The following is a 21,309-nucleotide window of genomic DNA, read 5'->3' on the forward strand; positions in this document are numbered from 1 at the left end:
CTGATACCTGTCTCTCAAAGCACTCACCGTGCTTATTTACCTGCTGCCTGACCCTAAGACACTTTGACTAGAAAGTGAGCGCTGTGCCCTTCTGTGGGGCTTTACTCCTAGGTAAGGGTGCGTAGGATCGCAGGCACGCTTACCTTATTTGCCTTCCATTTTTCTGCCAAGGGGTTCAGAATGGCGCACGTGAGGCTATTGTGCTGTAGTCTTAACGATAGACCTGTGAGGTCAGCAGGTTTGGCCGAGAGATCGCGATCTGATCACTTTTCCAAAGGACTTCGAGCAGACATGGAGGTACGGTTGCCAGCACAAGGCACAATATGTAAGGAAACGAGGCAAATCCCGGTATAGACAGCTGTAGAGAAAGTGGAAACCCACCCAGGAAGTGGAAACATATATCTATATATTAAGGTATGAGATTCCACAGTATTAGCATGTCTTATCATCCTCAATACATGTGCAAATACAGTATTGGTTACAAACTTGCTGTTTTGTTTACACCTGGAGTGTCCATCTTGTTCCTAAAAAAGCATTGGAATAGGGCCCTGAGTCCCTTGTTTGAATTGGACTAAGAGACTTTGGACTTTTGGATGTATTATGAGCACAAGGCAGCAACTGGTGGGAGACTTACCAACACGGTGGGAGGCCTTGCATTGACAAGGTAATGCTGATATCACTCCCTGTGAGTCCAGAAGTGATGTCAGTGTATTGCCAAGAATACCAGAATGCTGTCACATTTGGTTAAACTCCAAGTTTAACCATAGAGTTCTGTCTAAATGCTAGAATATCCCTGGCAACATGCTGACATCACTTCTGGGCACACAGGAACTGACATATTCATGTCGGAATGCTGCTTATCCCCCCCCCTTCCATTTTTCTCCTGCCGCCCAGCTGAGCGACAGCAGAAAGTGTGTGCTGGCATCGGGGATCCCACGCCACCAGTGGAACATGGCAAGTTTGTGTGCTGCTACAGAGATGCTCCCCGAATGAACAAATGAGCTTCAACTCACGAAAGCCCGTGTTGGAATAAACATTCAATGCAGTCAGTAAACAAGCTCTGCCTTACAATGGTACCACCCCCTTTCTGCAAAGCTTGGTGGGGGCCAAGGGAAGTACTGGTGGGTGCTAAAGGCACCATGTTGAAGAACCCTGCTTTATGTGTTGCGAAGCCTTTAAGTGACTGTGACAGCTGTTGATTTGGAAAATATTGTCGCCAGTAGAGAGAGTCCCCTTCTAACTGCAGTTGGTGGCTGGGATGGTGGGCGGAGGCTGCCCACACACCCGACTGGGAGCGGTGGGTGGCTGGGGAGGTGCACGTGTATCCTCCCAGCCCTCCTGCTCTGTTGTTCTGCATGCTGCCCCGGACACCTGCTGCACCTGCTGCTCCCGGCCGGGGGGGGGGGTGTTGGCGGCAGCGGCGGGGTGGGGCCTGGCAGGCTGCAGCAACTGCGGGCCAAGCATGGCAGGCAGCCGGGGCAGTGTACAAGCAGCTTCCCATCTCTCCTGCTCAGCCACCAGCGCTCCCACCCCCGGTGCCCCCTCTGGCGCCTCAGCACTTGAGGCGGGGGCCGGACCTGCCTCAATGGGCGCGCTGGCCCTGAATGTGAGTCCATCTGTCCTTGTATCTAGGAGAGCGGAGTGATTGCAGAAGCCGAGAGATAAGAGCTGGTGAATGACAATGGCAGACGTGGTTGAATAGAGTAGGATATGCAGAGGGGTAGTGAGTGTGGAGGAATTAGCATTGGTAATGAGACAGGAAGCCCAGGTCTTGATTCAGTCCAGGTGGATGCATTGTCTTCTGCTTCTTTATCAGTTGCAATTCAGCAGTCTTGGTATTTTGTTTGTTTGTTTTTATCATTCCAGCGTAAGGAGATGCTGTGTGTTTATACCTGTCCTGCTCTCTGCTAGTCTTCTTTGTCTGAAACTGCACATGTATTGTAAAGCAGAGAGGTTGAAAATATGATTGTAAATCATCTGTCTGGCACAGCTGTAAGATTCAGGTGGGTGGTCGGGTTTGTCTGTAGTAGAAGAGCAAGATTCAGGTCCGGTAGCACCAAAGAAACCAACTAGATTTCCAGGGTAGGAGCTTTCGAGAGTCAGAACTCCCGTCAGTCAATTCTGAAATGCAATACAGGCAAATTTCTGTTGCCGCCCCTACAGCAAGGAGAGAGAGGAACTGGAATGTACTTTTAAGTAGCGGGTGTGAATTTGGAGTCTTTTTTCAGGAGATCCAATGCTGAGATCATCAGAGATCCAGACCTCAAAACTGTTCTTAAAAGCTACACATTACAAAGAGGACAAAATCGCCCTGTATTATTTGAGGATATCTCGATTTAATTGATTGGCCAATTAGTCACCTAAATGAGGAATCAACCGAAAGATTTTTTTTTAAAATCACTTTATGTTGTAAAATAATCCAATTGAGAAGGACATGCACTGGCATATTTGGGAGCAAAGCCAAGCTAGGAAAGATTGTTGCAGAATTCATTTGAGCATCTTTGCAACCATTAATGCACTTTTGATAACACGACTTGACCAGCCAAGTGGTGGATTTCCTGCAGCCGTGCAAACTAAGGAGGCGGTGCGTTGAACGAGGCATTGGGGTTCATCCGGGGCTGAACATCTGGGTGTATTGAAGTAGCTTCAAATCCCCACTTGACATGGAATTAAGAGGGGCTGGGCAGAGGAAATGGCCGGCAGATTTAGAAGTCTGGCAGCGTTGTGGATTTAGCTGTTTTCATCCTTTGCCATTGTCTCCCATTTTGCGTCGCCTGCCTTGAGAATGAATTAGATCAGCAAGGGGTTGGGAAAGGAGGGGATTATCCTATGGGGAGGACAATAAGATGGAGAGGCAGGGGAGGCCGAGCCATCAGCGGGAGAGCGTTGTGTGGACACGCAAAGGATGCCAAGATCTTAATCCTCCTCTGTTAATTATGGGCTGGATAGGTAGTTTCCTAATAGCGAGGGCGCGGGAAAGGAGGAGAGGACAGACCGCTGATTGTACGGAATGATGGAAGAAACGGACAGGGGGGGAAGATGGAGGGATTGCACAGAATTGGAAAGGAACTGAGAGCAAGCAGATTCTGCCAGGCTACCCAATACAGGCCCTCTGTGTTCCCACAGTCCCTCTCTCCCTTAAATTTGACAGGCAATAAAATGCTTATTGGTCAAGCTGGTAAAATGCAGGCAAGCAGGACTGTGGTCTGAGAAGCCAAGCCACTCCAAATTCTGTAGCCGTAATCCACTGGGTCCCTCTTTGTACCACCCCTATGCTGTCAGGTTTCAGCTGGTTGACCCACCAAATAGATTTCCTAGGCCCTGATCAGCCATTTCTTTCCTGACTCTGTTCCATCCCCAGCTTTTTTGAAATCTTGACAGTTCTGGTGGTGCTGTATAATGGTTAGAGTGTTTGGCAGTTCTGGTGGTCGTGTATAGTGGTTAGAGTGTTTGCCTATGGAGGAAGGAGATGTAGAGTCAGACTTCCATTTTGCCACAGGCCAGATGCTCTTTCTCAACCTAAGCAACCTTGCAGGGTTAATGTGAGGAAGAAATGCTGAGGAGGCGGAAACGAAGGCTACATTGGTGTGATTTTCCCTCTGTCTGTCCCTGGGGACTGTCACTTTCCCTGCCATACCACCAGAGGGCTTTTTAAAAAACTGTTAATTGCTATAGCAGTATAATGCTGTAGTGCTGTAGCAATGACCAGTTTCACAAAAAGAACCTCTAAACGCCCTCTGGTGGAACTGCGGGGTGGGGAATGCAGAGCAAATGGCGGCTGACGGAAAAGCGTGTAGAGGAAACTCCCATGTGGGCGCTCCATCGCCAGCATGATGAATACAAAACAGAGAATGCTCTTATGTGGATGCCCCCTAAGAGTTAAGGGAGCCTGAACTTCCCATAGCAAATAGGAACCCAAGCCTACATTTATGGAAATACAATTTTTGCACACAAAGTTATATTGATAAACTCTAACATATATTAAGTCTTTCTGCGCATAAATACAGGTCCTAAGGTTTGGCTCTTTTGATCCCTGTTCGATTATTCAGTTCTCAGACTCCAAACCGCGCTTCCTTCCAATAGATAGGTTAGGGCTGCCAAGGAACAGGGGACCCCTGTTCTCATTGCCCGCCGCTGCTAAAAGCTACCTGAAAACTATGGTAAGAACATCTGGTTTTACCATAGAGCATTTCCTAGAGCTACCCTTGTTTCTTCCGGGTGGCTCTAGGAATTGCCAGAACTCTGTGGTAAGAACTTCCAGTAAGTAGACAAGGACTTATTTCCCTTTTTAATTTTTCTCCCAGGATGCTGTCCTCCTCGCAACCCTCCCATTGGTTGCCAGTGCCTGGCAACTCTAAGACAAATGCTAGTATATCAAAGAGATCCCATATTTTCACTCCTGGCTGTGAAGATGGGGTTGCCAACTCTGGGTTGGGAAATTCCTGGAGATTTGGAGGGGGTGGAGCCTGGAGAGGGTGGGGTTTGGGGAGGGGAGAGGCCTCAGTGGGGTATAATGCTAAAGAGTCCACCTTCCAAAGCAGCCATTTTCTCCAGGGGAACTGATTTCTGTTTGCTGGAGATCGGTTGCATTTCTGGGAGATCTCCAGCCACCACCTGAGGCTGGCAACCCTATGTGAAGGCCTTGCCTCTCCAGTAGGATAAGACCATACCTGTCCGGCAGGATGAGATTTCCCAGCCCAAGGGTAGCCAGTCAATCTCAATAAATGTCAGCCCTTTCCTAAGATAAAGCAGTTCCCCTTATGCTGTCATCCGTATGGGGCTATTGGCAGTTGTCCTCCCTCCGCAAAGGGCCTCGGGACAGTTGCCCGTTTGCCCGTCGGCTAAGCCTACCCACCCTACCGGTTCTGATCTTCTTCCTGGGTGGGTGTTGTGCAGTAATGCCAGGGTCTGGAAGAAGAATCCCTCATGGCTATTCATCCTGGTGGCTGTCCCAGCCCCTCCTTTGCCCTCAAAGGAGGGGCTGTAGCTCAGTGGTAGATCATCTGCTTGGCATGCCGAAGGTCACAGGTTCAGTACCCAGCAACTCCAGTTGAAAGAACCAGGCAGCAAGTGGCAAGATCTGAGACCCTGGAAAACCTCTGTCAATCTTGAGTAGGTAATATTGACCTTGAAGGACCAACGTTCTCGTTCGGATTAAGGCAGATCCATGCATTCTTGTTGTCCGGGGTCGGCAGCCCCGTCCCCTCCGGTCTTATCTCTGTGGCTTGGCAAGTCTGGGAAGAGGACCATCACTGTGGGACGCGCTGGAGCCCATGACCCGGTGGCTAAGATGGTGAGCCACAGGGAGGCCTGTGAGGAGTTCTGGGGAAGCCAGTGAGAGAAGGAACAGAGAGAGAGCAAGGAGGAGTGAGAGAGAGACCAGAGAGACTGTGGAGCCAGAGAGGAGAGAGAGGGCAGCGGGTGCAGTAAACCCCCCTCCTCCCCCCAAATCTGAGGCCTGTCCTGAGTCAGCTGATTGGGGGGGTCAACCTGGCAAAAGCGCCCCCTTCTGGTTCTGAAAACCTGATGGGAGAAGCTCACACTTGTGTTCAAGCCAAACGTTGCAAATTTCTTGAGGATGCTTAAGTACAGGATTTTATGTGAGGCCCTCAATTCATGTACAGGCTGTTCTTGCTCGGCACATGTGCGTGTCGCTTTCATGGGAGCTCCCTTTGCGTGATTGTATCTGCAAGTGTGTCCGGAGGGCAGAGCGCCAATTCAGTTCTGTTTTCGCTGCAAGAACAAGTACTGTAGGCTCCTTTGACGTGCCGATTTGCCTTTCTTTAAGGTGTGAGAGAGTGTCAAGATCTGCATTTCAATGAATGCATGTGGAAGGTGGGGGAAACTGGGATATTTTTAGCAACAGAGGAGGAACTGCTATCAAACACGTGAATGTGTTCACGCGGAGCAAATTGAAGTGTGTGTGCGAGCGAGTGTATGGAACGTTAGAAGGGGGACATGTGAAATGAGGTTCACTTGGGCATCCCTAGGTACATAGTATCGTGTATTTCTACCCATTGTACAACGAGAGAGTCAAAAACCACAGCAAGCCTGTGTTCTTTCATCAAAGGGCACATCTATCTTGCCATTTCAGAAACTGCTTATTTTTTCCCGGGCTTGCTTTTTCTTTCATCTCTCCTTGACGCTCTTCCTCTGCCTCCAGCAGTTAACTTTTAAAGTGAGAGGTTCTGGCATTCCAGGCGGCCTGGCAAATATATATCCGCTGTCTCTGATCATACCATTTTAAATCTAGAATGGGCCTGACTTTTTGGTACCTGTTCCAGGTCAGTGCACCAATTTCCATGCGCTTTGCGAACTGTCAGTGAGAATATAGCTCTTGGATTATGCGATGATCCATTAATAGTTATTGGAGAGGTGTGCTTCAGTGCAGTTGCGGTGGCATAAGAGAGGTGCACCTCTTGGACCACGCACCTCAGTGTCTCTACATGAAACATCTTACACGGGGACGCTCAAGTGCAGAGAGCCGCAATGTTAGCCAGGAAGTGTAGTTTAAATTTCACCTCTCTGCACTAGGGTAGTTTAAAAAGATAGAGCAGATGAAGATCACTCCTCAGCGGGTTTGTTAATTTCATCTTTGCCTCTGGAAGAGCCTTGGGGAGGCAAAGATGAAATTAACAAACCCTCTGAGGAGCAATCTCCGAGGGCTCTGTCTTTTAAAACTACACTTCCCAGCTAACATTGCGTCTCCCTACACTTGAGCATCCTCGTGTAAGATGACTCATGTAGAGAGACTCATTCCAGCCCATAACCAGCATATCATCTGAGAAGCAGCCCCCAGCATCGTTTGAGATACTGATAGAATCTAGCATGGACCTCTTTCTTTCTACCACCGCTGGTTTTATCTGTTTTCCTTCCAAAAAAAGTTGGAAGGTATATAAATCTGAAAGCCTCTCTCAGACTGTGCTAGCTGTACTTCCTCTGTGTAGAGGAAGGATCGGGGGAGGGGACAATGCCTGGCCCGACTTCCCTGCCCTCCACCCACTGTGAAAGCTACCTGAAGGGGGAGGTGACAATGCCCAGCTAGGCTGCCCTGCCTTCCCCCACCTGGGATCGGGGCACAGGAGAGGAAGCAATGCCCGCCCCCCTGGCCCTTTTTAGACCCCTTTGTAGTTTTTGCCACAACAAGACTTTGTTGCTAGTGATAAATAATCTGAAATTCCATTTGAAGAGAAAAACATAGGAGCCCCCACACTTCCCACTGATTACCTGATTTCTGTCCAGGTCTAATCCAGGCACAGGTGCTCTGTGGTTTGGTACCCAAACCTGAAACTGTAAAGGATAGGGCTGGTAGAGTATCCGCTTAACTAGTATATCCTGAGTTTTTGAAGTTCCAAAATTGTGATCTGGGAGCTAGGTTGTTACAACCTTGTACATCATCCAATTCTGTAGTATTGAATTATAGAAATCTGTATTCTATGGTGGGAAAATGCATGTTTTTAAATTAAACATTTCAAGAACTCCTAAATGAAATTTGGGGACTTTAGCAGCGGGTTGTTTATAATATCCAGGCGACTTTATGAAACATACATCACCAAACAAAGGCACCTATTTTTTGTGTGTGTGACAGATGCTAGAAGTGGCACAACAAATGCCTCTTGCATCATGGTACACAAATAGCCTGACAGCCAAGCTACACAAGACACTTGGCACGTGGAGGGTTCATGCAAGTTTATCTGGGAAGTGTAGTCGGGCAAGCAGCAGCAGCAGGGTCAGAAGGTCAGGAGGGAAAGAGTCAGCGAGGGGAGCCCAGAGAGAGCCTTTTGCCGCTACTAGCCACCTGCCAGCTTCTGGCTCCCCTTGCCGACTCTTTCCCTTTGAGCACCTGGAAGGGAGGAAAAGGGTCAGCGAGGGGAGCGCAAAACTGGCAGGCAGCTAGCAGGCAGAAGGCTCCCGTCACTGAGTCTTTCCCTGCTGTCCTTCTGGCACTGCTGCTGCTGCTGCTCGTCCGACTACACTTCCCGGGTAAACTTGCACGAACCTTCCACATGTCACGCGTCTCGTGTAGCTTGGCTGTGAGTCTGTGCAAAAATAAGAGGTTCATCATCACGGAAGGTGCCCATGAGCAGGTTTATGAAAAGAAAAACCAAGAGCTTTACTGTCTTTTCAGCATCCCTATGACATAGGCTATTACTGTTCCCATTTTTCACAGGCTGAGAATGGTTTGTCCGTGTTGGGACTTGAACCGGTCTCTAAAGTTCATAGCCAGCATCTGTCACACTGACTGGAATTTCGCCTCTGTCACAGGGCTCTGCCTAAATTTATTTTATTATTTATTTATTTATTTATTAGATTAGATTATTAGTTCGTACTCCCCACCAGGCGGGCTCAGGGTGGAGTACATTTCAATTTACATAAATAAGAGTTAAAAACAGATGAAATGTTATACATATAATATTAAAACAACTTTATACAATAAATACAGTACAGCTTCTCTTCAGATGGCGACAATAAAATACTACATTTCAGGGCCTAGCTCATATATAGGCTCATATATAGGATGGTGGACAGGTCTTTAGTGTGGCCAGTGGGGGCCCAACCTAGCCTCCACCATATGCCTGGCAGAACATCTCTGTCTTACAGGCCCGGCGGAAAGATAACGAATCCCGCTGGGCCCTGGTTTCCTCAGACAGAGAGTTCCACCGGGTCGGTGCCAGGACTGAAAAGGCCCTGGCTCTGGTAGAGGCCAGGCGGGCCTCCCTTGGGCCAGGAACCACCAACAGTTGTTTATTTGTTGAACGAAGCATCCTCTGGAGCACATATGGGGAGAGGCGGTCCTGCAGATATGCTGGGCCCAGTCCACATAATAGGGCTTTATAGGTCAACACCAAAACCTTGAACCGGACCCGGTACTCAACTGGCAACCAGTGCAGCTGGCGTAGTATAGGTGTTATATGTAAGCCACTTTGGGTATAAATTAAGTAAATAACTAAATAGATGGCTAAAATACTCAGACAGGTGAGATAAATTTCCAATTAAAAGCCTGGGTATAGAAGAACCCTTTAGACCCGGTACTCAACTGGTAACCAGTGCAGCTGGCATAGTATAGGTGTTATATGTTCCCTAATCGGGACCCTTGCAATTACTCGTGCAGCTGCATTTTGGACCAGCTGTAGCCTCCGGATCAGGCCCAGGGGAAGCCCTGCATCGAGCGAGTTGCAGTAGTCTAGTCTAGAGGTAACCATTGCTTGGATCACTGCAGTTAAGTCATGGGTTGATAGGTAGGGGACAAGCTGCCGGGCCTGTCTTAGATAGAAAAGTGAAGACCGGGCAACTGCTACGGCCTGTACCTCCATAGTCAGCAAGGCATCCAGGATCACCCCCAGGCTCCTAACTCTGAAAACCGGCGCAAGTGGCGCTCCATCAAGAACAGGGAGTCAGAGTCCCGTGCCCATGACCCCCAGACCCACATACAGGACCTCCATCTTTGTGGGATTTAATTTCAACTGACTCTGCTTCAACCACCTAGTCACAGCTTCAAAGGCCTCTGTGGCCCTGTCCAGTGACAGTTTGACATTCACCGTGAGCAGGCCTGGGGAGCAGGCAGCGCGTCTTTTTCTGCATCCCGCTAATGAACTGAAGTTTTGCTGTATGTAACTGAGTGTACCTCCCAAGTGATACGTATCTTCATATCAGCTGTGCACATGGAATCCTGCTTCTTGCACTCAGATCTCTCTGGCTGTATGCTGTATATGTGTGAGAGAGATGTACTTTTTTGCCCGAAGTATATTCAAATAAAAGCGTGTACGTCGTTTCGGTCCTTCAGCTTAATTGCCCAAACTTAGGGCATGAGAAATCTTGAATTGCTACCACGGTAGAATTGAGAGAGCTGTGTTTAGTGCAAGGGAGAAACATTTCAAATCATTTTGTGGCGCAACCCTTTAAAATCCAGCTGGAGCTCGGGTTGCCAGGCTCCAGCTGGAAGCTGGAGATCTTCTGGAATTACAGCTGATCTCCAGGCAATAGAAATCAGTTCCCCTGGAGAAAATGGCTGCTTTGGAGGGTGGGCTGTATGGCATTATACCCTGTTGAGGCCCCTCTTCTCCCCAAGCCTCCTCAGGCTTCAGCCCCCAAATCTCCAGGAATTTCCCAACCCAGAGTTGGCGGCCCTAGCTGGAGCATTTCAATCAAGAGTATTTTCCCCTTGTGTGGAAGCAATATGCCTGCTTTCGTGAATGGTTTGATCAACCCATTTCCTTCTTTCCCATTTGCCTTTCCTCCAATCAATTCCTTTCTATTCTGACTCTTGGATAGGTTCATTTCTGTAATGGGACAATACTGCAGGCAGGTCATGTTTATTTTTCACCTGTCTTCGATGGCATCGCTGTTCCCTGGCAGATTTCACACGCCTGCTTTGGCCAGGGGTCTCCTAGCTGGAGGGTCAACGGAATTAGCACACAATAGATTGATGGCTTTCATTTCCCGAGCACCTCCTCTAACTTGCCTGGATCAACGCTGCTGATACAAAGCCGGCTGGGTTTTTTTTATCCAGGGGAAGCAGACGCACAAATCACTTATAAAGGGGTTTCCTCCTTAACATCCTGCCACCCGTGGAGCTGTTTAATATGATTGTCCATGGATTTTTTTGTTTTTGCAAGATACAGCTTGTGCTTTGGTTCAGAGCATCAGAGACTGACAAGCCATAGGCCACAGGGCAAAATTGGTGCAGTCTGTGTGTAGGAAAATGCTGAGCTGGCGCAAAATCCTCTGCTCTACAGTGTACCATTCCCCCCCCCCGTACCATTTCTTCCAAGAATGAGCTTTTCGTTACCTGCTAGTCCATCTCCTTTATTTATAGTTAACAATATTTATAGTCAGTGGCGGAGCGTGGGAGGGGGCAGAGGGGTGGCCACCCCAGGTGCATAATTTTTAGGGGACACCGCACCCAGGAGAACCTGCGTTGTATCCACGGGAGGCCGCTGGGCGCCCTGGCCACCTGCCACGCCGATGTGGTGGCCGACTCGCTGGGCACTGAGCTGCCCTGGCCGTCCTGCAGCTGAGGAGCGTGCCAAGCTGGCGGCGGTGGCACGGGCAGCTGCTGCGGAGGGCTGCCTGGTAAGGGGTGGGGCGGCGAGCAACTCAAATCATGGGAGAGCTCACGGTGGGGGGGGGGCGGCCGTACCCTGTGCAATGAAGTGATGTCATTGAGCAGTCCCAGGAGTGCGCGCACATCTGGTGCACCACCTCCAGCCAGGAGTTGCCCCGGGTGCTGCCAACTCACGCTGCACCACTGTTTATAGTCTGCCTTTCTCACTGAGACTCGAGGTGGACTACACAGCGTAAGTCGATAGGAGCTACAGCTGGGACATTCAATAAACAATGCAATTTGACTAGTTAGTTAAAAATCAAGAATAAGTAAGAATTTTAAATTTTAAACTAGAACAGGCGAAGAGATGGGCAATATATGTTTCGAATATACGTTTATAACAAAATCATAATTGGGGAAGAAGATAGACGGTAAAGGTAGAATAGAAATATTGAAATAGAAGTGGAAAACCAGGAATATATAAGGCAAGTCTATACAAATGCGTGCATTATAGGAATTGAATGGTTTGAACGATGTTAATGTAATGGCAGGTGGGATTCTATGACGTGCCTATTCAATCACACTTGCTATTGTCATTCACCAGCTATTATTCAGCTTCTGTAATCACTCAATTCTCCAAGATACAAGGACAGATGAACTCACATTCTAGCTGTATCTGAAGAAGTGAGCTGTGGTTCACCAAAACTCATACCCTACCACCAATTTTGTTAGTCATATAGGTGCTACTGGACTCTTGCTCTTTTCTACTGCTACAGGCAGACTAACACGGCTGCTCATCTTGATCTTTTTCCTCATTGTGTATCTTTGCTGATCACTTCCAGCTGGTATGGAATGATGTACCGGTAGTTGCGTTATTGTCAATGGAACCGCAAAATCCGGATCTATTCAAGCAGACAGGCCCGCCCCAGCCGGCGCATCCGTTTGGCACGGTGAATTGTTTGCATCTGGTGTGAAAGCTGGCAGCTGAGCGGTCTACCCCCCCTAAAGAGCATCTAGAGAGCAGCCGTCTCGGTCCTATCTGTTGAATTGCTTTGGAGTGAATCAATAGTACCGGTGGTGTTTGGGGGTTTGTTCAGCTGTCAGTCGGAAAGAAGGGAGGAGAGCGTTCCGGCAACGATCTGAACTGACACAAAAGCTGGAAACGGGAAGTCCCGGCTGAGGTTTTGTTTACGGATCGCCTGGTGTTTTTGCCACTGTGGTTCAGAAGGCTGCATAGAGAATAATATTGAGCTGATTTTTAAAGAAAATGGACAAGTGAGTAAGTGGTGAGGGGAGAGGCAGGTGTGTTGATGTGTGTACCTTCTTGGAATGGCAAACTACCTTTCACCAGGCCTGGTAGGCTGTCCTGTCAGTAGCTGATTCACACACCACCCCAAGAGCCACGAGGAAGCTAGGACAAAAACAGGCATAACGGGGAGGGGGCGGATGTCCTAGTTAAGTGTCGAACTGGGGAGACCCGAGTTCAAATCCCCGTCGTGCCCTGAAGCTTACTGGGAGACCTTGGGACAGGCAGCCTTTCTGAGCTCAGCCTACCTCACAAGGTTGTTGTGAGGATAAAATGAAAGAAGGGGGGATGACATACCCTGAGCTCCTTGGAAGAAGGATCAGATAAAATATTTGGTCAAGCAGACACCTAACTCAGGGTTGTGGGTGCAACCCGCAGGGCGCATGTGTGAGGGGAATTGGTTTTTCAAAGCCATGCTTTTGCTTCTTGAAGGCCGTCAGTGGTTCCATCATAAACCAGAGATGGAGGGCTGAACCAGACATGATGAGAAGAAACCACGTGTGTTTACATGCATGCCTTCCTGTTTACATGTGAGCAAGGTGGCTCAGTGTTACAACATCAGTTCTGAATACCGTGTTCCAGGTTTCCTCCCTGACATCTCCAGTTAAAAACAGGTGCAAAACTGAATGATTCAAAAAGGCTTTTTACTCAGATAGGAGGGCTGTATTGTAGGGAGGGGATCTCAGATGATCCGCTAAGGAGTTAGGAACCATAAACCTCACCACTATGTTGTATCAGATTCCTGCGAATGCTATTGGAATTCATATGTAAATTTGACTCAGTCAGACTTGGATTGAATAGAGACTCTGGATGGTTATCTCATTATCAGAAGTAACCGCCTTTCAGGCGTTCCATTCAGATTCAGCTATGGAGGGGAGGGGTCACACCCAGCCTGGATTGTGCACTCCACCTCTTTTGCAACAGATTTGCATCTGCTCCCCCCCTCCCCTCACCACCTATATAACTCTGGCCAGTTTTTTCATCTCCTCCATGCATCTGACGAAGAGAGCTGTGGTTCTCAAAAGCTTATGCTACCATAAAGTAGGTTAGTCTTAAAGGTGCTACTGGACTCTTTACTCTTTTGCGACTACAGACTAACACGGCTAACTCCTCTGGATCTGCTAATCGTCTGTCTTTGTGAACTTGTATCTGTTCAGCCTATGGCATTGTTTATGGAAATGTTCCTGATGTTGACTGTACTAATCTCACACTGTGTAATCCGCCTTGAGTCTCTGTGAGAAAGGCGGACTATAGGTGACATAAATAAATATATATAAATGAAAGACCTTTGCCTGAGCCCCTGGACAGCTGCTGCCAGTCCAAGTAGACAATATGGACCTTGATGGACCGATGGTCTCTTTTGGCAGAATGATTCGTGTATTTCTTTTAACAAAAACGGAGCGTGTGACCAAGGAAGCCAAACATTGTCCTCTCCTTGCAGCACGGCACTGTGCAACTCCAAGCATATTTCCTCAAGCTCAGCTCCAATATTAGAAATAAGAAAAATGCTACAAGATGTGGGGGGGGGAGAATTTAACTCCCCTCACCTACTTTCTCGGCTTTCTGTTAAATAATAGACCCCCATTTTGTGTGACCCAAGGAGCACTTCTGGATAAATATAAAGGGATGCTCTCATTTGACCCTAAAACCACAGCTTGAAGTAAGCATGCCAAACCACAGGTGCAGATGTATTGTCCATGGCAATACAGCCCGGAAAACCCACAACAACCACAGGTGCAGAGTTGCCAATTTCTTTTTCTTTCTTTCTTTCTTTCTTTCTTTCTTTCTTTCTTTCTTTCTTTCTTTCTTTCTTTCTTTCTTTCTTTCTTTCTTTCTTTCTTTCTTTCTTTCTTTCTTTCTTTCTTTCTTTCTTTTCCTTCCTTCCTTCCTTCCTTCCTTCCTTCCTTCCTTCCTTCCTTCCTTCCTTCCTTCCTTCTAAGTATTTTATTAGTTTTCTTGTTAGCAATAGGGATCGGGAAAGGGGGGATAGAAAAGAACAAGGAAATCATACATTCTGCTTGAAACGGATCTACATATTTCACATTTCCAATCACTCAACTGTGGTTACTAGTAACAAGTTACAATATTGCCTTCTTCTGATTACTAAATTCACGGTCTTTATATTTGTTTTTCATCCAGTTGTAAAAAGGGGTCCACGGGGCAGCAAAATCATCTTCCATTTGTCCTTTCATTCATGAGGTTAATCTGTCCGTTTCTGCGTTTTCCATTATCTTCGCTGTTAATTCCTCCTGCTGATGTATTACTGATCGTCTCCCATAGAACGCTAGTAGAATTCTTGCCGCTGTCACTACATGTATGATAAAAATATTTCTGATCTTTATCCAACTCTTCCAGTACACAATTTAACAAAAATATTTCAGGTTTAACGGGAAGTGTAATCTGTAAAATTTGTTTGTAAGAATCTAGGCACCGTTATCCAAAATTTAGGTACCTCTTTGCAAGACCACCACATATGGTAAAATGTTCCTGTATGTTTCTCACACTTCCAGCAAATGTTGCCAATTTCAAGGGGACGCTGGAGATGTATCAAAATTACAATTGATCTCCATATGACAGGGATCAGTTCCCCCTGGAAAAAAATGGCTGATTTGGAGCATGGGCTTGACGGCGTTATACCCCACTGAAGTTCCTCCCCTCTCTTCGCCCTTCCCAGGCTCCACCCCCCCCCCCAAACCTCCTGGAATTTCACAACCTGGAGTTGGCAGCCCTCGTGCAGGGAACACTGGGCTTGCGTCCTTGCACGTGCGCTGCAAAAGCAAGATTCATACCAGGGAGGGGGAAGGACAGGTGTTCCCGAGGCTGATTCCTGATTGGCCAAGCACTTCCAGAGAGCCAGTGGTTTCTATTCTATTCTATTCTATTCTATTCTATTCTATTCTATTCTATTCTATTCTATTCCTTCTGACCTGGGCCAATGTAGTGTAAAGGCAATTTTGTGGACGTCCGTAGGAAAGGGCTCTTCTTCATGCCGTGTTAAGATTTCTGACATCACTCACTCGGATGGCTGGAGGTGATCAGAACTGTAAAGCTTTTTGCATCCTGAAACACACTGTAGAAATTAATTGCAATAATGATTTTGCTGGATGCAGAGAGCAAGCCCTGAGGCTATGAACACGGAACTGTTACTAACAGCCCGGCTCATCCCTTTGGGTCACTCCTTCCGTACGGCCCTGCCCCCCTCCCCTCCAATAAAGCTTTTAATTGCTAGGACATAAAATTTGATTGCATGGCATTTAAATGAAATTGGCCCTGTGATCAGAGAGAGTTTCCAGTGAGCAGGGCTGGGTTAGCCACATACCCTGCCCACAAAGGCAATTTGATACAGCGATGCACTCTTTTCTTGGGAGTAAGTTCCACTAAACTCGTTCTAGGCTCTGTTGTTTTTTAAAAAATGTTTTCCTAATCCAGTATGGGGATCAAGTAAACCTCAGAGAGTAAACCATAGAAATTTTTTTTTTTTAAAAAAAAGGGTTGGCAGTTATTAGGCATGCCACCAGATGCCAGGAAAAGAAATCAGTCCTTTAAACATTTCCCTTTGGCAGCTCAGCAGTAGAATGATAGAATATTGGGGAGGAAAATAGAATACAGTTAAGGAACAGAGCATTTTTTGTGTGTCATCTCATATGTGAAACTGGGGTAAAAATGACCCCAATCCAAAGTGTACACTGTACAAAGTATACAGTGCATGAAATACATGAAAGATAATAGGGCAACTGATTTCATGGAGGTTGAGGGATAGATGGAATCGTAGAGGATTAAGAAGAAAGGTTTTATCATTTTCTTCAGAGCAGCTTGACGCCTCTTCTCAGGCAGTTTGATTTGTGATCTTTGTGTTATTGTCTATTGTGATCTGTGAGATCCCTGCAGTTACCTTCACTGCATACTTAGCTCTGTGCGTGTATGTAAAGTGTTGTCAAGTCGTAGCTGACTTATCACAAACCCCGCTGGGGTTTTCAAGGCAAGAGACTAACAGAGGTGGTTTGCCATTGCCTGCCTCCTCAACCCTGGTCTTTGTTGGAGGCCTCCCATCCAAGTACTAACCAGAGCTGACGCTGCTTAGCTTCCAAGATCAGACAAGATCAGGCTAGTCTGGGCCATCCAGACAGGGGCACTTAACCCTATGCATGGCTTTCAACCTGCCCAGGCACCACTCCACTTGCAATTTAGTCAATGCCTGACGTCTCCAGTTAAAAGGACTGGGCAGTAGGTGATGTGAAAGACTCGAACCTGAGACCCTAGAGAGCTGCTGCCGGTCTGAGCAGACAATACTGACCTTGATGGACCAAGGCATTGATTCAGTATAAAGCGGCTTCATGTGTGGTAAACATACACTGGCCTGCCTGTTGTAAGAATGTCTGGCTCCACAGTAAGCCTTGGGCTGTGGATTTTAATAGGTAGCTGTATCGACCCAGAGCCTCTCATCCCCCGTCCCTGCCGGTTCTCCAGACCGCACAGGACCCCTAGGAGCCTCTAAGAGGTCGTTAGTTTGAAGCACCCTTGCTGCTGGCTTCTTTTTTGAGGGCCAAACTACAAGTGACGAATGACACAGGTTGGACACTTGACAGCTTCCCTCAAGTTTTGATGGGAAATGTAGGCAGCTTGGCGGAATGTTGGACAAGTGACCGTTGAAAAGTCCATTGGACAGCAGTCGGAGAGCCAAGCTGCAAGACCAGGACGCCTACATTTCCCAACCAAACTTGAGGGAAGCTGACAAGCATCCAACCTGTGTCAGGCGTCACTTGTAGCTTGACCCTGAGTGTGTGTACCTCCTTAGCAAGCAACACCGGAGACAGGCTGGTAAAATATGGAAGGAATTTATTATAAAAAGAACATAGGAGCGTGTGTTGGGCGTGTGTTGGGCGCTCATAAAAGCATTTAGGCAAGGCAAAAACAAATAACAGCTTGCTAATCTGTGTTCTAACTAGCTAAACTACTACTTGCTGGCTAGCTGTCTAAGCGTTCTCTGAGTTGGTTCCAAGGCTGGTTGTTCTTACCAAAGTCCATCCATGCCAGCTCACTCTGGGCACCCTGGAGTTGGCGTGGAGCTAGAAGCCCTCTTCTTCCCTAGCCGGGAGCTGGCAGTGATTACAAGGTAGCGTAGCTGGTCAAGTCTGGAACGGTGCAAAGAGATAAACCGCCTAGAAACAGAGAGGCTTCTTCAAAGTGGTGGAGGCATCAGCCCACTGAAGGAACAAATCAGGGCTTGTTACTTAATTGGACATAACCTCAGTGAGAAAGTTTAGGGAGTATGGCTAGAGCTGAGAGCCAAGGCTAGGCTCCAGGCCTCTCCAAGGTCACACTCTCAAAGCAAGAGAGAGCCCAGCGGCAATTAATCAGCAAAGGCTGTGCCTGTCTCAGCAAACAGGCCTGGTAAGATTTCTTACAGGCGTGAAGCCTGAGCCAAAGTTTTACTCTGTATAAGGTGGAATAGGGCCTGCTCCGTTCAGTAGCATTGCCTGGAATTCTCCCCCGTGATTGTCGAGGTTGGCCCCGTCACTGTTGCACCCCAGGAGGAGCTGCTAACACTGTTTCATCTTCTTCCCCAGATGCCAAAACCTGGGAAGCTGTCTTGGGCACATGCAGTTTGCCGTCTTTAAAGACAGTTGAGGAACAGGGAGGGAAGGAATAGTAGCGACCCTGGGTCCCAGGTCGGGGTGGAGATGGTGAACAAAGGTGGGAAGTTTGAGAGGCAGGGGTTGACAAGGGGTAGCAGTTGGGGGACAAAGTCCTTTTGTAAGGATGATCGGGTTGCTAACCTCCTGTGGGGGGCTGGCGTTCTCCTGGGATTACTACTGATCTCCAGACCACGGAGATCAGTTCCCCTGGAGAAAGTGGCAGCTTTAGAGAACAGACTCTATGGTGTACCATAGATTCTAGGTGAAATCCTTCCCAGATTCCCTCCTCTACAGGTACGGCCCCCAAATCTTCAGGAATTTCCCAGGATGAAGTTGGCAAATGTCATGTGTGTGAAATGATTGGAGCGCTTTGCAAGTAAGCTATGATTGTGATAGATGAAGATGGGTAGCCATGTTAGTCTGTGTGTAGCAGTAGAAAGGAGCAAGAGTCCTGTAGCACCTATAAGACTAACAATATGTGTGGTAGGGTGTGAGCTTTCATGAGTCACAGCTCACTTCTTGAAGAGGTGAGCTGTGACTCATGAAAGCTTATACCCTACCACACATGTTGTTAGTCTTAGAGGTGCTACAGGACTCTTGCTCCTTTCGATGGTTGTGAATTGCTCTTAATATTCAAGTTTGGGCCGTTTCCACACCACTCACCTTCATCCAGAACACTGCGGAACGTCGCGAAAAAGCGGCGGAAGATAGCGTCATCTTGCGCGAGTTTTGCACGATACTGCGCAAAACTCACGCGAGAATACGTTATCTTCTGTGGTTTTTTCGTGACATTCCGCAGCGTTCCGGATGAAGGTGAGTGGTGTGGAAACGGCCCTGGTGTTCGCAAATGGTTTTCAGCTCCGTTCTTTTCCCACCCCCCACAGCCGCGGCTACTCACTTCAGCTTTTGCCAGAACCTTCTAGAACACACCGTGTCAGCAGAGAACCTCAACTACCGCCTGCAGAAGACCTCGGGGGCCAGTCTGACCTGGCACGATGGGCGGAGCCAGAAGTCGGCGGGAGGGAGGACCGTTAAACTCCTTCAGCAGCCCGGAACTGAGGGCTCCCAGGTACGAGGTCAGGTGGGGGGGCATGCAAGTGGGGAAGGGGGGCATTGCAATCAAACTATAAGGAGAAATCAAGGTCTTATGTCCAATCATGGCTTCCCTCAGGGTGCAGAATCAGTCATGGGAAAGTCCAGGCAATTTCCCCCCGTGTGTGCCGGTGTTGCGACTCCACCATCTTCTGCCTTCTCACACAGGTCAGGATGCAACGTGTCAAAATTTTGAAGCATGTTGAGCCAGTCTCAAAATTAAAAGTGTAGTTATCTAGTACATTGTTCCCCGGTCTACTCTGGGCACTGCTGAGCAGAGATGTGCTGGAAGCTTCCAAATGAAACTTGGTGTCATGCTAAAGAGATATCAAACTGACCTTTAGATATCAAGTTAGACTTTTAATTCATCTTTTGACACAGGCCCTGGGTAAGCTGATCTTTCTCAGGGAGATAGATCCAAAGGAGTTAGCCGTTTTAGTCTGCAGTACCAAAATAGCAAAGAATCCAGTAGCACCTTTAAGACTAACCAACTTTATAGTAGCATAAGCTTTTAAGAGCCACAGCTCTCTTCATCAGATGCATATGACAAAGAGAGCTGTGGCTCTTGAAAGCTTATGCTACTATAAAGTTGGTTAGTCTTAAAGGTGCTACTGGACTCTTTGCTATTTTTCTCAGGGAGAAGAGACAGTAAAAGGGGCCTGGGCATTGCTATAAATTCTGAGAAATTGATGTTTTTCCATCCTTTTTGTGGCATCATAAAACCTGGGCTCTGTGTGTGACGTAACCAGAGTTTGGCCTGCCTATGGAGCCTGGAGGGGGCTAGTCCTAAATCAGGAATGGAGCAGGATCCATCTCTCTTAAGAAGGGTTTTAAAAGATCTGCAGTCTTTTATGTTGTGTTCTTCATCCATGAACTAGAGGGGGGAGGTAGAGGATCAAGTGGAGCGCAAGTGGAGTGCAAGTGAACAGGGAGGAATACATGTGAGTCTGTCCACTTGCCAGGCAAGTGTCATTCATCACTTGTAGCTTGGCTCTGAGTCTTCAAAAAGTTGTGCCCCCATCCAGAAGGATGCTAAGGTATCTAAAGTAACTCTCAAGTGCAGTAGCTAGATGTAATTCTCTTTCCCGTTTCCCGTTTAACAACAACGACAGCTGTGCTCTTCTAGACAGATTAGTGCCCCGTTCAGAGCAGTGAACAAAGTCAGCATTATTATTATTATCCCTGCAATATAGCTGGGGAGCTGGACTGAGAGGAGCGGCTTCCCCAAGACCACGTGCAGAGTTCATGGCAGTAGTGGAAGCTGAACTAGCAGAGTGCTGATTCGCAGCCCGAACACTTAACCACTATGCTAGAGCAGCACGTATTTAAGACAACAGGTAGTACGTAAGGCAACGTAATGGTGAAGACTATGATTCCTAACTCATTAGCAGAGCATCTGAGAGCCCCTCCCTACAATACAAACGCCTTTTTGAATAATTCGGTTTTGCATTGTTCACGGAAAGCTAGGAAAGTGGGATTCTCCTGACCTCCTCAGGCAAGCCATTCCACAGCATTGCAGGGGGGTGACAAGAGACCCCCTCTTTCTGCGCACCGTGGGCCTGATCCAAGTGGGATTTTTTCAGGTTAGGAACGTGGTGTACAAAGTTGTTGTACTGACCACAGCTTGTAATGGAGAGTAGGTTGCATTTCCCTGAATTTATTCGTTCGGGGAAGGGGATAGATTTTTTTTAATGTGTTTTAATTATGCATTTTAAGCTGCCTTGATTCCTGGGGAAAGGGGAGGTAGAAACATTTTAATAAATATTACATCTCTTCCCCTACCCATGCGTCATGCCCCAATCAGGCTCCGCATTCCAGGGAATTTAAGCTTTACCTGCAAGTTCCAGTGTACATGTGTTTGACAGTCTCTAGGGAAAGACCCAAGAATGAGGCATTGAGGTTGTCAAGCTAACAAGAAAAAAAAATGATCAGGGTAAGTTTTAGCTGCGGCGCACCTGGGTCTTCTGTTCCCTTGTCTTCAAGGAAGCTGTCAACAAGCTAAGCAGTTCTTTCCTAGCACAGAGACGCAGGGGTGGGTTAATCCACACTGCTTGGCTTTCTGCCTGTGATGCCGCTTCGGAGGCAATCCTAACTACCATTTAAAAAAAAATCACATGGACTGAGAACTAAGTTATGACACCCCTAGTGTCAGCAGCAGGGCTCATTTCGAGGGGGAATGTGCAGGAACACGGTTCTGGCAGTTTCCCAAAGAGGTCACATGTCAGGTGGCC

At 47.7% G+C, this 21,309-nt stretch overlaps 1 protein-coding gene across 2 annotated transcripts in view; it reads left to right on the forward strand.

Moving 5' to 3' along the window:
- The window catches only part of SAMD10 (sterile alpha motif domain containing 10), a 66,621-nt gene that overhangs the window by 17,627 nt on the left and 27,685 nt on the right, over positions 1 to 21,309 (forward strand). For both annotated transcript variants that reach the window (XM_054981254.1, XM_054981253.1), the window contains exon 2: positions 18,871 to 19,055. In XM_054981254.1, the coding sequence (XP_054837229.1) occupies positions 18,871 to 19,055 (185 nt within the window). The remainder of the gene's footprint in view (positions 1 to 18,870; positions 19,056 to 21,309) is intronic.

Source organism: Eublepharis macularius, chromosome 5 (genome assembly GCF_028583425.1).
Source record: "Eublepharis macularius isolate TG4126 chromosome 5, MPM_Emac_v1.0, whole genome shotgun sequence".
NCBI classification, from domain to species: domain Eukaryota; kingdom Metazoa; phylum Chordata; class Lepidosauria; order Squamata; family Eublepharidae; genus Eublepharis; species Eublepharis macularius.